A 14,125-nucleotide genomic window follows, 5' to 3' on the forward strand; every position below is an offset into this window, starting at 1 on the left:
ATGGAACACACAAAGGATTAGCAATGCCTTAAATATTGCAATAGTATGATGCGATTTTACTTAAAGTATTAGACCATTATCATTGAGTGAATAATAAAAGTTCAAGGATACAAAGAATTTTGTTGTCAAATATGTAGATTATACACTGTTCACAAATGAAATGACGAAAATAAACCACGGAATGACAGGTTCACAACAATTTTCTCAAACACAATTAGTAATCAGTGTTGCCAATTCGGAGTTAAATAAAACGAGCCTGTCGCACTTATATTTTTTATATGAAATCAACTAATAATCAATATTTTTACTATTCTCAAGAAACTATTACACTTTTGTATCAATATTTTCAAACTACAGGTGGTTGCATGTATTCGACACAGGTGGTTGCATTGTTATATATTTAGATCCCATTAATAGTCATATGTTAACCGAATATATATTCGATACATGTGGTTGCGTAGGGATATTCAGTTACGATATATCGAACGTACTCGATATTGGTTGATTCGATTTTTCACCTGTATTAAATATTGTTTCTAATTTCTACATTATCGTAATAAAATATAGTATTCAATTAATACTTTGCTCTAAAATGTTGGTGTATGGAGACATAATTCCTTATAATTAAAATCAGAATTATATAATCGTTCAAAATGTATTGAAATAAAATATGTACTTTGTGTTAAAAATCATACATATTAAAAAGCTATATAAAAACTTCTATTAATGACGCTGTCAACATCGATCTACAAATACGTATCAAAATATTTAAAATATTAAATGAGAAACATCGATGTTTTCTCTTGTTTTATATTATTTGATATTATGTAATTTTGTGATTCGAATGATTTTTTATTGTCTTTCTAGATCACAGACGAACATACGTCGTTGCCGAAAATCGATGTTTATTGATCATCCCCAGGGTACATTTATTATCGCATTAATAATAAAATATTCTTAAAGCAATAAATTGAATGCGTCAATGAGTAAGTATATTACAATCCATACACCATGAACGTTAATTGATTACAAGTTCTGTGCAATAATAATCGAATTGATTAATTAACAATTATAGACTACACATCCCTACTCGTGGCTAAAAATAGAGAATATTATACAACAAAGAAAACCCGAGCGAGATGCATTATAAGGGTAATAGTGCATGAGAGAAAAGGAATAATATAATTGTCAGTAGTAGGTCTTAGCTTGACACTTGTTTAAATTATTTTTCTGTAGTACTGTTTTATCCATACTGTGCCTATACGGAGATATAGTGAGTGGCTACTTCTTTAATTCCACGCGGTTAACTGCTGGAAACCATTGTGAGCAATTCTTGGTGAATTTGTCATGATGGGCTAACTGACCTGACCTCAAGATAATTTTATCGTCCTCCACTGGTGCCCCGCCAGTGTTAACCATTAGCGCAGACGGTTGCGCCATTCAAATATCATAAGAGAAATATTGTATCTCTTTATGAGTTAATAAATATACACAATTATATAAGCAGTTGAGGAGACTGCTTTAGAATGATGATTATGTCTTAGTTATTAATATCATAAAAAAATTACGTTTTGCGCATTGTCACAAATCAACTGCATATTTTTTGTAACATTTGAAATTATTTTTAGTACCTACATAAACAAATGTTAGTAATAAACAGTTTTCAAACAACATATAAAGAATTGACGTTATGACAATGTTATGTAAGAAAATAAAGTTGTGCATGTTTTTTTCATACATAACATTTTAGTTACCTACGCCAATTTTTACATTTTCAATAATTAAATTTTTTTAAAAAAGGTAATAAAACATTTTGTTGAATTAGAATATTGTTTATTTTCTACAAATTATGGCGCTTACAAAGACATACAATGCACACGTGTGTATTTCTATTTCTGTTTTGAATCTGAGGAAAAAAAGATTAACATATGTAGACATAAATAAATATATATATGCATAAAGGCACAAAGGTGATGGCAATTTATTTATGTAAAACTGAAAATTATGAGTTAGTTAAATTGATCGTCCACGTAGTGTTTACTCGCTCAGCTTTTGGCACTGTCACTGAGCAAGTAATCATTTAGATTTGCCACAACAGACATACTCGTCACTTATCGGCACGCAGAAAACACTAAATTCTCTCATTTAAAAAATACGCGTCATGTGTTACCTATCCTGAGTACTACGATGTTATGACTTCGTATTGAATAATTTACTAGTTTTTCTATATATTCTAGATAAAACTTCGGGTACCAAAACCATCAAAAATAAACCCTAGGATATTTTTTTTTTGTGGATTATAATGGAATGGTGCACCCGCCTGTGCTAACGGTTTACGCTGGCGGGGCACCAGTGGAGGATGATAAGATGAGCATGAGGTCAGGTTAGTTAGCCCATCGTGACAAATTCACCAGGAATTTAACACGGTGGTTTCCAGGGGGAACCGCGTGGAGGTCGACCTGACATGGTACATTGCTAGCAATGGGGTTATCAATCTACATTACTAACAATCCCCTTCCCCCCAACCCTAGGATATTGTGTTCATTCTATGGTGCTATCAGTTGCTCTGAAGAGAAAAAACAATATTTAGCTGTATTTCCTACCCCCGATTTTTTTAGGATTAAACTTAGGTTAACTGAATCCCATTATACTATGTGCGCTGTAGCATGGTGTGGGTGACAGTTTGTTTTACTTTTGAAAGTTGCCGTGATTTACAAATTATGACTTAGTATTTCAGCTGTACCACATTCGTAATACCACAGATAACATAATATATTGGTAATACATTAAATCATTAATAACTGTAGACTTAAACTTAGCAATTGTTAAATGAAGGAACTGTCACCCGCACCAGCCTAAAGCGCACATAGTAATGTACCTATTTTTATTGTATGGATAAATATATCATAGTTATATCCGCCTGTAACATACCAATAGAGGATCACAAAGACTATGAAGTCAGGTCAATTAGTCCATCATAGTGGATTTAAAGCGAATCCCGATGGTTTATAGGAGAGACTGCGTGGAGATCGACCTGGCCTTTGATACTGTTGTATCACAGTCTGTATAACCTATTGAAGAACATTAACATAACAGATCAGTAAACTTCTGCAGCAAACGATTCAAATCCAGGCAGGATTTGAATCGTTTGCTGCAGAAGTTTCTCCCAAACATTAAATGCAAGGACACTACTGCAGGCAAGGCAGACCGTACATACGGAATTTTAGTAGGTACTTTAATAGTTTCATATAAAAAAACTGTGGAAGTAATTTCATACACTTTCAATATACTATTAAAATTTTATTGCATGCATAAAATCATATTTTATTCACAATCGTCGACCGCAACATGGTTTCACTTACATTTTGTATATATTATATAATGCAGACTTTAGCGCAGTATGTATACTTGTACATTATTATTCTATGATATATATATATAAGTAGGTATATCTAATTTATTTGATTATACTTTTACCATAGTACCACACCTATACTGTGTGCGTTGTAGTATGGTGCGGGTGACAGTTACTAATTTTACATTTAACAATTGTTACATTTAAGTTAATACACTTTTTAATGATTTAATTTATTACGAATAGAATAGAATAGAAAATCATTTATTCAAATAAACTTAATTTAAGCACTTTTGAATAGTCATAACAATTTGTCTTTTATCTACCACTTGTGTATGTGTTACAGCTGGTACAGAATGTGGTACAGCTGAAATACTAAGTAATTATTTATAAATCGCGGCAACTTTGAGTGAAACGAAATATTAAAGAAACTGTCACCCACACCATGCTACAGCGAACATGGTATAAAATTTTTAATAAAATAATTACGCCTAGCTTTGATTATATTTCAGAGACAACAATGTTTTTGCAGAGTCAAATCGTCAAAGGTTTATTGTAGAAGTCGATTACAAGCCGTATGTTCTTTGAAATGATTATTAAAGCCGAATTAAAAATTTACAATTATTATAATTTGTATGTAGACAGATATCTGCTACATATACCTTAATAAATATTTATTAAAGTATTGATACAGAGTACCTACGTTCCCATAATAACGGGTATTATATTAACATAAGTAGAAATAATAAGAAGTTTATAAAAAATTAAAGATGATTGATAAAAAATTATACAAATTTTAAAGACTCATCACAATAGCAATGATCAACGTAGCATCTAGGATTACAGTCGTAAGGGCCGTTCAAGTATTACGTAAACACTATGGGGGCAGGGGGGTCTTTGCTTTGATTATTTTGGATGACATGGGGGTAGGGGAGTCCAGATGATGATTACGTTATCGGTAGCTATTTACTTTTTATACGAATTACAATCCTCACATTGTCATTGCTAAAAAAAACAATACATTAATTGAAACATGTTTACGTAAGCATAGGGGGAAGCGCTAAGATCTTTGCTTACTTTTGCAGACAAGGGGATGGGGGGGGGGGTTATATTTGTAATAGAATAGAATAGAAAATCATTTATTCAAATAAACTTTTTTTTTAAACTACCGCTTATTTGTAAACTTTCTCATCACAAGAAGAATAAGCAAGAAACTTGTGTGTTGCTCTTTTAAACAATCCTTGTAAGTTCACATTTTACAAGTCGAAACTTGTGAATACAAACTACCAACCAGCACCAATTCATTTAGGCTCAAATATAAAAACACAATAAGATTAAATCAGTCGTAGAGCAGACCAGTCCCTATATATAAATCTGCTCACTTACTTGTACGGCCCCTAAGCAATATAATTTTATACTAATCATTTGTACCATATTTCAGCGCCATTTTTGGTTCATTCGGCTACGATCCAATCCAACAAACGTTTGAACATATCCAGAGGAACACAACATACGATCAGTTCGAGAACAAGACTCGTATAATGTCAACAGCCATAGGTTATGATGTAGAACATAATAATTCTGACGCTTATCTCCGACAACATACAACTGGTTATACTACTAAGCGCGATCCACTTTTTCTTACACCTAAACCCACTAGTTGGTGGACCAGACCTAAGTTAACGGGTAAAAACCTCACCAATATTAACAGAGTAGTATAAATATTAACATAACTTATAGATATAATCGTACACTTTTTTTATATTGTATTAATATATTCCTCTGGTTATTATAATGTATACCGTCATAATAACTAAACATATTAAAGTAGTTCAAATGATGAGTACAAAACAAATAAGTCATTTTCATTATTATATATAAATTCTGCTAAATGTGAATAAATTTAATAATAGTACCTATAACTTTGATATTAATTAACGACCGACCGACCAATGAAATGTTTAAGTGACTATTTATATACAGTAATTTATAATTAATGCATTTTTTTAAATTATTACATTAATAAGTGTATTTAGTGTGAAATTTTGATTATAATATCTCATTTTAAATATCAATATTTAAACAATTCGTGTAAAGTGAAAGACACCCAGCACTTGTAGTGTTGTGCTACAAAAATTTAAGTTTGTAATGTTAAATTAACATCTTCTTACTAAATTTATATTATACATTTAGTAATTATTATGCAGTACATCAAGCCATAATTTAAAAAAGTTTTGTCAGTCTATGTGTTCTGGCTAATCTCTGAACCGATTTTAACTGGATTATACTCGTAGATACCTAAACATTGGTTATCATCCATATAAGGAGCAATTTAAGTTCCTGTTATTTTAGAAACTATACTTATTTCAATAAAAAAAAATTAACTTGCATAAGTTCGTAATGGTAACAGCTAGTTTGAAATTTTGTTTTGTTCATCATTATTACATAGTATAAAACAAAGTAACTTTCGCTGTCTGTCCGTCCCTATGTATGCTTAAATCTTTAAAACTACACAACGGATTTTATTGCGGTTTTTTTTTTAATAGATAGAGTGATTCAAGAGGAAGGTTTATATGTATAATACATGTGTACCCGTGCAAAGTCGGAGCAAGTAGCTAGTTGATGATATAAATAAAATAATTCTTATAACTCTATGAAGTATGCATAATGTCCTTATTCTTCACTATATATAAAATTGCTTACTATATGAGCCACACCAAATAATAATGATAAAAATCCAATATAAAATAAAGCTCGGAAGTACCTGAAACAAATTAAAAAAAATATTAATACTATATTTCTTTATTTCTCCAACAAACATTAACTACATGTATAGTATATAGACTATACTAGCTGTCCCGGCAAACGTTGTTTTGCCATATAAATTAATAATGCTAAAAAAAATAGTTGATGACAGAAGGGTGAAAATTTAGGGTTGTATGAATTTTTTAATGACACAATAAAAAAATATAAATAAAAATATTTTGCCGCGAGGAATCGAACCCGTGACCATCGGTCGTAAAGAGGTGTGCTTGACCGCTACACCACTGAAATCGTCGTCTAGTTAAATAACTGTCTTTCTTGTAATCAATTTTTAATTATCATATGTCACTAACATCTATAGAACATGTTGATTCTTAAAAGATATACAGTACACTTTTTTTTTTATTAATATCTTTAAGCACTTAAATACATTAATATTTCAAATAAACACTTCAATATTTTTCAACGCAATCTCATAAGATTGTTCTTCTTAATTCATCTTAATATATTACAATATTATAAATGCGAAAGTTCGTGAGTATGGATGTTTGATACTCTTTCACGCAATAACTACTGAGCTGATTTTGATGAAACTTTACAGTAATACAGCTTATGCATCACAATAATACATAGGCTGTATTTTATATTGAAATTTAATGCAGGTGAAATCCAGATACAGCTAGTATTTACATACATGTTAAAGTTAACATGTACTATTCCATTCCAATTTCACTAGGTACATACAAAAATATAGTAATACTAGGAGAATTGGCTACAAGTTGCTGTGGCTAAGGATCTTGAATAAAATAATATTGCGACTATAAATTGAGATGTAAGCTATCCTATCTTTCAAGTTGGATCAAATTGCACACAATGTGCAAATCAAATTTGCAATTGATTCAGTAGTTTAGGAGCCCATAGCGACATACAACCTGACATTTAATTTTTATATATAAAGATATAGAAACCTCACCATGTAAATTTTGATCTCTTAAGCACTCTAATAATACTCTCGGTTTGATATCTGGTGTTTAACATGTCTCCAGAGTTATCTATTACGAAATCAGACTTTGCAACTTTTTGCTCAAGAGGCATTTGGCAGTTTATCCTTTTCTTTGCGACCACTTCAGTAAAATCACTGCGCTTGCATAATCTCTCTAACTGCTGATGGTCCTCACTGAAATATAAGCAATATACACAGTATAAATGTGTGAAGGGCACAAAAACTGTATATAGAAATGTAACATTAATATTAAAAAAGCTATTATAATGCATGAATCAAGAACAAGTTCAATAAAATTAATTTTAAAAAATTGTGTACTGTCTGTTTGTACTTGCTAATCTCTGAAACGGCTGAACCGATATTGACGGTACTTAAACTGGCAGATTACTAATGTTAGAAGGTGTAACTTAGGCTCTATTTATTTTAATGAAATTCCACAAGGATGATCAGCTAGTTATTTATTTATTTGCACAATTAATATTACAAGCCTTGGCCCAATACAATGGTGTATCTAAGACTATATTATATTACATGTTTGGTAATGTAACATATAATATACAATGTTGTTTTTGTGAATTCACACTGACTACACACAAACAAACCCATTCTTTCTGCTATTTGATTATATGGTGGTGTAATGGTAAACATAAGTAAATGTAAAAGACATAATAAATAAATAAAAAGATATATGTATATATATAAATAACTGTAAACATTTACGCATGCCGTGGCAACTAGTAATTAGTCAACACTATATACCTGAAGTTCTTGCTAGGTATAATAATTGTTACCATATAGTGTGTTTTGTTGGTCGCTCAAATAAATAAAAAAAGTAGAAATGCTCATGTGTAAAACTGCAAAATTGAAACTTACCAAACAACAGTAATAATCTTATGCATGAAAGTCAACATTTTGCCCGTTTCAAATAACAGTGGCACTTCCATGACAATATATCTATGACCAGAAAAAAAGTATGTTACAGCCATCTTCATCATAGCACTCTGTATTCGAGGATGGGTGATCGCATTTAGTTTACGTCTCTTTTCTATATTATCAAACACTATTTCCCCTAATCTAACACGATTGACTTTACCATCCCGATATAAAACTTCATCACCAAAGTATTTTCTCAATTCTTTCCAAGCCTTTGTCCCAGGTTCCAGAACTGAAACATTTAAAAAAAATTACTGTATCATTAAATTTCATTGATGCTTCGCTTCTTTTCTTTGTAGCATATTGTTGTATAGCATATATAACGTTGAACATTAAATTTGCTATTCAACATTAAATATCTTGTCTATGTATAGTCTTATATCTACTGAATATATTTATATTTAATTTATTACAACCAAACTGCCTTTGAGTATCTCTGCATTCCCTAAGATTGGTTGGTAGAGAGTACTATCTATTCCCATTAAGCCGGCCATATGAACAAAATCAATAAAGTTTAAAAAAAAACATATTTGCAAGTTGAATCATTAGTTCCTATGAATAGTGCAATTTATATAATATATTTTGATAAAATAAATAATAAAAAAAGTAATAGATATAGTACTTTATCCAAACTGCTAAAAGTATACCAAATTGTATTACAATTGATTACACCATCAAGACCCTAAGAGAACAAATAAACAAAAGTGCATTAACATTGTGTAAGAAAGATAATGATGTAAAAAAATTGCAATATTAAAAGAAATTAAAATCTATATTTAACCCTATTCTTGTTTCCTTAGAATTGAATATACCACTTACTATAGAGAAATAAATAATGATTGCATAAGCAATAGTTTGCCAAGTGGGTAAACCAAAAGTATAATTAATTAACATACTTTTAATTACATTGATATAAAAACATTGCAGAGCAAACGAGAGCAGTATTGTGCCACATTTTAATATTTTCTATTGAGTGGGGCAGAATGTAGCTGAAAACTAAACAACTATTTACTGTATCTGTGACTTTCTTTTTTCAAAGATCATGTTTTTTCTATTCTGCAATCAGTTATCTATACATATAAATAAAATTGGAGTGTCTGTTTGTAATATTGAAGTAACCATTTTTTACTATATGCATATGATTATAAATACGGTTTATACATCAAATAACATTTTTTATAATTTTTGTCTGTCTGTTGGTCTGTTTGTCTAATCTCTGAAATGGCTGGACCGTTTTTGACAGTACTTTTTTGGCAGGTAGCTGATGTAATAAGGAGTAACTTAGGCTACTTTTATTTTAGAAAAATAAAATAAAATTCCAAGCAGACGCAGTAGAGGGAATAGCTAGTATCATATATAATCAATTGTATTGATGGACATAGATGAGGTGAAATTAGTGTGTTCAAATGAATCATAATTAATCCAAATTTATATTAATTTTGGGATGATTATATTACAACAATTAGTTGATAATTGCAAGTGTTTAAGGAACAAATTATGTAGTCATATTTTTACTACAAACAAAAGCACCTATGTATTTATGTCAGTTGTCGAGTGCCATTAACACAAGCTCTGTTTAGTCTGGGACTAGATAAAGCTGTGTGAGTTGTTCTTAGACATTGTTTTTGTACAAAATCCTATGCATGGGTGCTTACCTGTGTCTGACCTATTTCTGCAATCAACAGCTTGCCTTTCAAGCTATGTTCCGTTTCAAAGAATGAGATTTGATATTGTAATTACAATAGGTCATGCCAATTAAAGGTAGTTTGTGTTTTTAGGTGTGCCATATAAAATGGGTGTTGATATTCAAACAGATCTTCTATATACTGACTTCTCCATAATAGAATATTCTTATAATAGAAGTGGATATTGAGTAATTATGACTATTTACAGGGACTTTATCAGTTCAAGAACAGTACACACTCTGGTATTCCAAATGTAATTATTTGTTTAAAATACAGAAGGGAAATTTTACCTTTTTTAGCAACCTCGTCGGCGTCTATGACTGCTATACCATTGTCTCGAAATATAGCTAAAACGGTGCTTTTCCCTGTAGCTAAACCTCCAGTAAGGCCAACGATAAACATCTCGAAAACCAGTAGAAATTTTTCTTGTAGAACTTTAAAATGGACAATATTTTATAACTGTGCAGAAAAATATAAATATAAATTTATATAAACTGAAAAGTTTTAATTCCTCTCCACATTTTAAACAGACGAATAATTAATATTGAATAATTTAATGCATTTTCTGGTCGACTTGATACCATTAAACAATTCTTTCCAAGCTAATTACAGGTAACATAATAACAAATGGCTGGTAAGTATATAAATTAACGATAACAGTATATATAAATTAACCACAAGTTTACTTTAGGATAATTCTACAGTTTCCTACGTACAGGATTAACTTTAAATTGAATTTGTATCTATTGAAATTTGAAAAATAATTGTATTTGACAATTGACATTTCATATTTTACGTACGTCATATGACAGCAGACGTCAGAGTTAAGTTTTTTTTATGTTATCTGTGGAATTTTTGGTACGTCCTTTGCTACTCCTTGCTATGCAAAGAATATACCTACTACTCAAGAGCCGCTATGCCTGCTTTGTTACATACAAGGCCGGTGCTGGTAGGGAATCAGCCAAATTTCTTGCAAAAATTGCAGATAATTTAAACCGTAAAGCAATCATATATGATAACTGACTTGTCTGCCCTTTTAATATAACACAAATCGATTGTTTCGGCAACCAAACTGCGAACAGACAACACTAGGGTCCCAAGATATATTCCAGTTCTTTTCAATGCTTCATGAAGCCTCGTTTAGAGACAAAACAAGTGTTGCAAAATGGGGTGTGGACTCAATAACGGTTGGAATTTGATCACCAACCAAATATTGTAACGTTTACAGTACAGTTTTGGATAAATAAAAAGAATAGAATAGAAATAATTTATTCAATAAATTGAATTTAAGCATTTTTGAATAGTCATCACAATTTTTTTAATCAACTGCTCATTCGGAAAGCTGTCTCATCACAAGAAGGATGAGCAAAAAACTAGTGTGTAGCTCTTTTAAATAACCATTACTTTTACATTTTTCAAGCCAAACGCGTGAATACAAACCACCAACTAGCAATAATTTATTAGAGTCAAAAGGGTTAAATACATCATAAAATTAAATCAGTCCCTACAAGCCACTGACATCACTGCTCTTGACCATATTTCAGGGAGCCCAATGACCCGGCCCACCACGCCGCCACATATCTGGATATTGTCTAAACATACTATAATATAAAATTATCCACCACGGTATCGATCGGTGGTCTGGTTTCCACACAGAATATTTGTGGTCTCGCACTCTCTCTCATGTTGATGTTAGCGGAATAAAACAAAATCATATTAATTAACTAATTTTGATTTTATGGCTCGAAAAATTTTTGGGGTGTCTCATTTTCTTGTAGTCAAGTTCAAGATCTTGTTGAACAAGATTACGTTCTTCAGCACAATTTTTATATTAATCAATTTTTATAATAATAATAATAGTCCTGGACAATTCACACAACGTAGATGAGGTTGTCCTAAGATAAGCAGAGTTTATAGGGGTAGGTATACTATACAACTGTTTTTTTTTTTCATTTTTTTCTCAAGGCTTTTTTTAAGACTACTCTAATGCTAACTTTAATGCTATTAAGGCCGCAGCTGGCCTTTACAGCTTCACCTGATGATAAGGGGCGAATGCAGATGGCACTCCAAACCCGCGGAAGGACTTATGCAGCGGCTGAAGGCCAACTCCCGCCTGACAGATACGACTTTAGTCTGAGGGCACCACTAAGGATTCGAACCTCAGCTCAGGCCATCGTAATATCGTTCCCCATTTGAATTGAACAGGGAATCCATCAGAGGGCCATACTATCTATAAGTAATATTTGAAGGTGGGCAGATTAACATCGTACTGGAAATCTGTGTTGAGAACTATGTCTGTATGTGCACCTTGAGCTAAACTTATTTTGAAGGATTTGAAGTTGTTGAATTGCGTAGTGAGCCATACATCGCTCATGTATGACTCCTTACGCAATTCACCATACAAACTGACTTTTTTTAGGTTTGATAATGGAATGGTGTGCTAACGGTTAACTCTGATGAGGCCTTCTTCCTCCAATTGGAGTGGAAGATATTAAGATGAGCATGATGTCAGGTCAGTTAGCCCATCGTGGTATATTCACTAGGAATTTATAACGATGGTTATCAGAAGGAACCGCGTGGAGGTCAACCTGACATGTGGTTGCAACGGATGCAAGTCTTTTATAATGTAAGCTTATTATGAAGAAAAAGTTTTCTATCCTTTTTAGGAAGGGTATGTAGACAGCGTTAATTGTACTCTGTATGGGAGCTTTCTTTATATAAATAACTAGCTACTCGCCCCGGCACGGGTGTACAATTGTACATGTATTATATATATAAACCTTCCTCTAGAATCACTCAATCTATTAAAAATAACGCTTCAAAATCCGTTGCATGGTTTTAAAGATTTAAGCATACATAGAGACAGACAGCGACAGCGATTTTATTTTGTACTTTGTAATAATGTAATTGTTAAATTATTCATTACTAGCTACTCGCCCCGGCTTCGCATGGGTGTAGATGTATTATATTAGGTTGTTCAGAAAGTAATTTCATTTTACATTATATTTAAATATAATGTAAAATGAAATTACTATTTAATATATAAAATATTAATTAATTACTATTAATATATAAAATATTTTTACATAATATTTTATAACTTAGGATTTAATTGTATTTTTTGCTTTCAACTTCACACTTAAGCCGTATAATTTTTGTATGCTATGAGAGCTCATATAGCAAGGCTTGTTTGTGAAAAATTTCAATTAATTCTACGCAGTAGTTTTTTGTTGGTGCCCTTTTAAATATGGAGAGTGCTGCTTATGGCTCTCCATATTTAAAAGGGCACCTACCAAAAACTACTACGGCTTAAGTGTGAAGTTGAGTGCAAAAACTACAATTAAATTCTAAGTTAGGAAAAAACGAAATTACTTTCCGAACAACCTAATATATTTAAACCTTCCTCTAGAATCACTCAATCTATTAAAAATAACGCTTCAAAATCCGTTGCATGGTTTTAAAGATTTAAGCATACATAGAGAGAGACAGCGACAGCGACAGCAACTTTATTTTATACTTTGTAATAATGTAATTGTTAAATTATTCATTACTAGCTACTCGCCCCGGCTTCGCACGGGTGTACATGTATTATATATGTATATAAACCTTCCTCTAGAATCCTATAAAATCCGTTACGTAGTTTTAAAGATTTAAGTAATGGAAATAGAAACAATCTTTATTCAAATAAACTCATTACAAGTACTTTTGAATAGTCATATTTTGATTCTACCACTCATTCGGAATGCAGATTCATTACAAGAAAAATGAGCAAGAAACTTGTGTATTGCATGTTGTGTGTTGCAAAGCATACATAGAGACAGACAGCGACAACGACTTTATTTTATACTATGTAATAATGATGTTAAATTATTGATTATTTCAAAACTGATTGACCTAACATTAAATAAAGTACCTAACTAATTAAAGATTACTTCGGAATGCCGATTTTTATAAATCGTGTGTGGCCGCTGCAGACTGCTGATAATGTGTCGCGCCTAGGTGGTTGGATATATAATACGCAATACGATAAGAATTGCTGAGTTCTTATCGTCTTACGTATTACGAGTATGTATCAAGTGTATTCAGTTTTAGAATAGAATAGAATAGAAAATCATTTATTCAAATAAACTTACATTGAAGCACTTTTGAATAGTCATTACATTTTTTTAAATCTACCGCTCGTTCGGAAAGCTGTCTCATCACAAGAAGAACGAGCAAGAAACTTGCGTGTTGCTCTTTTAAATAATTTTATTATTACTTTACATTTTTAAGTATAAATGTGTGAATACAAACCACCAATTAGCACTAATTCAATTAAATACTCAAAAAAGAAAAAATATTGAATACATAACCAACTGGTTAAACAATTAATAAGAGGAAATCAGT

At 31.3% G+C, this 14,125-nt stretch overlaps 1 protein-coding gene across 1 annotated transcript; it reads right to left on the reverse strand.

The window, feature by feature from the left end:
• Window positions 1-5,092: 5,092 nt before the first annotated feature.
• Window positions 5,093-10,486, reverse strand: LOC131853063 (dephospho-CoA kinase domain-containing protein). The gene is made up of 4 exons (XM_059203858.1): window positions 10,030-10,486; window positions 7,995-8,286; window positions 7,092-7,295; window positions 5,093-6,119 (listed from the first exon to the last, which is right to left on the reverse strand). Exons 1-4 carry the CDS (start codon window positions 10,139-10,141, stop codon window positions 6,029-6,031), a joined length of 699 nt encoding a protein of 232 aa, XP_059059841.1. The 5' UTR covers window positions 10,142-10,486; the 3' UTR covers window positions 5,093-6,028.
• Between the last annotated feature and the right edge of the window lie 3,639 nt (window positions 10,487-14,125).

This window comes from Achroia grisella, unplaced genomic scaffold, assembly GCF_030625045.1.
Source record: "Achroia grisella isolate CSIRO2021 unplaced genomic scaffold, CSIRO_AGI_Agris_v1 utg874, whole genome shotgun sequence".
NCBI lineage: Eukaryota > Metazoa > Arthropoda > Insecta > Lepidoptera > Pyralidae > Achroia > Achroia grisella.

Coding starts and splice junctions, on each gene's coding strand:
- LOC131853063 (XM_059203858.1), bottom strand. CDS start 10,141: ATGTTTATCGTTGGCCTTACTGGAGGTTTAGCTACAGGGAAAAGCACC. Junction 8,287..10,029: donor CGACGAGGTTGCTAAAAAAG/GTAAAATTTCCC, acceptor TAAATGTTTCAG/TTCTGGAACCTGGGACAAAG. Junction 7,296..7,994: donor AAGATTATTACTGTTGTTTG/GTAAGTTTCAAT, acceptor CTTATATTTCAG/TGAGGACCATCAGCAGTTAG.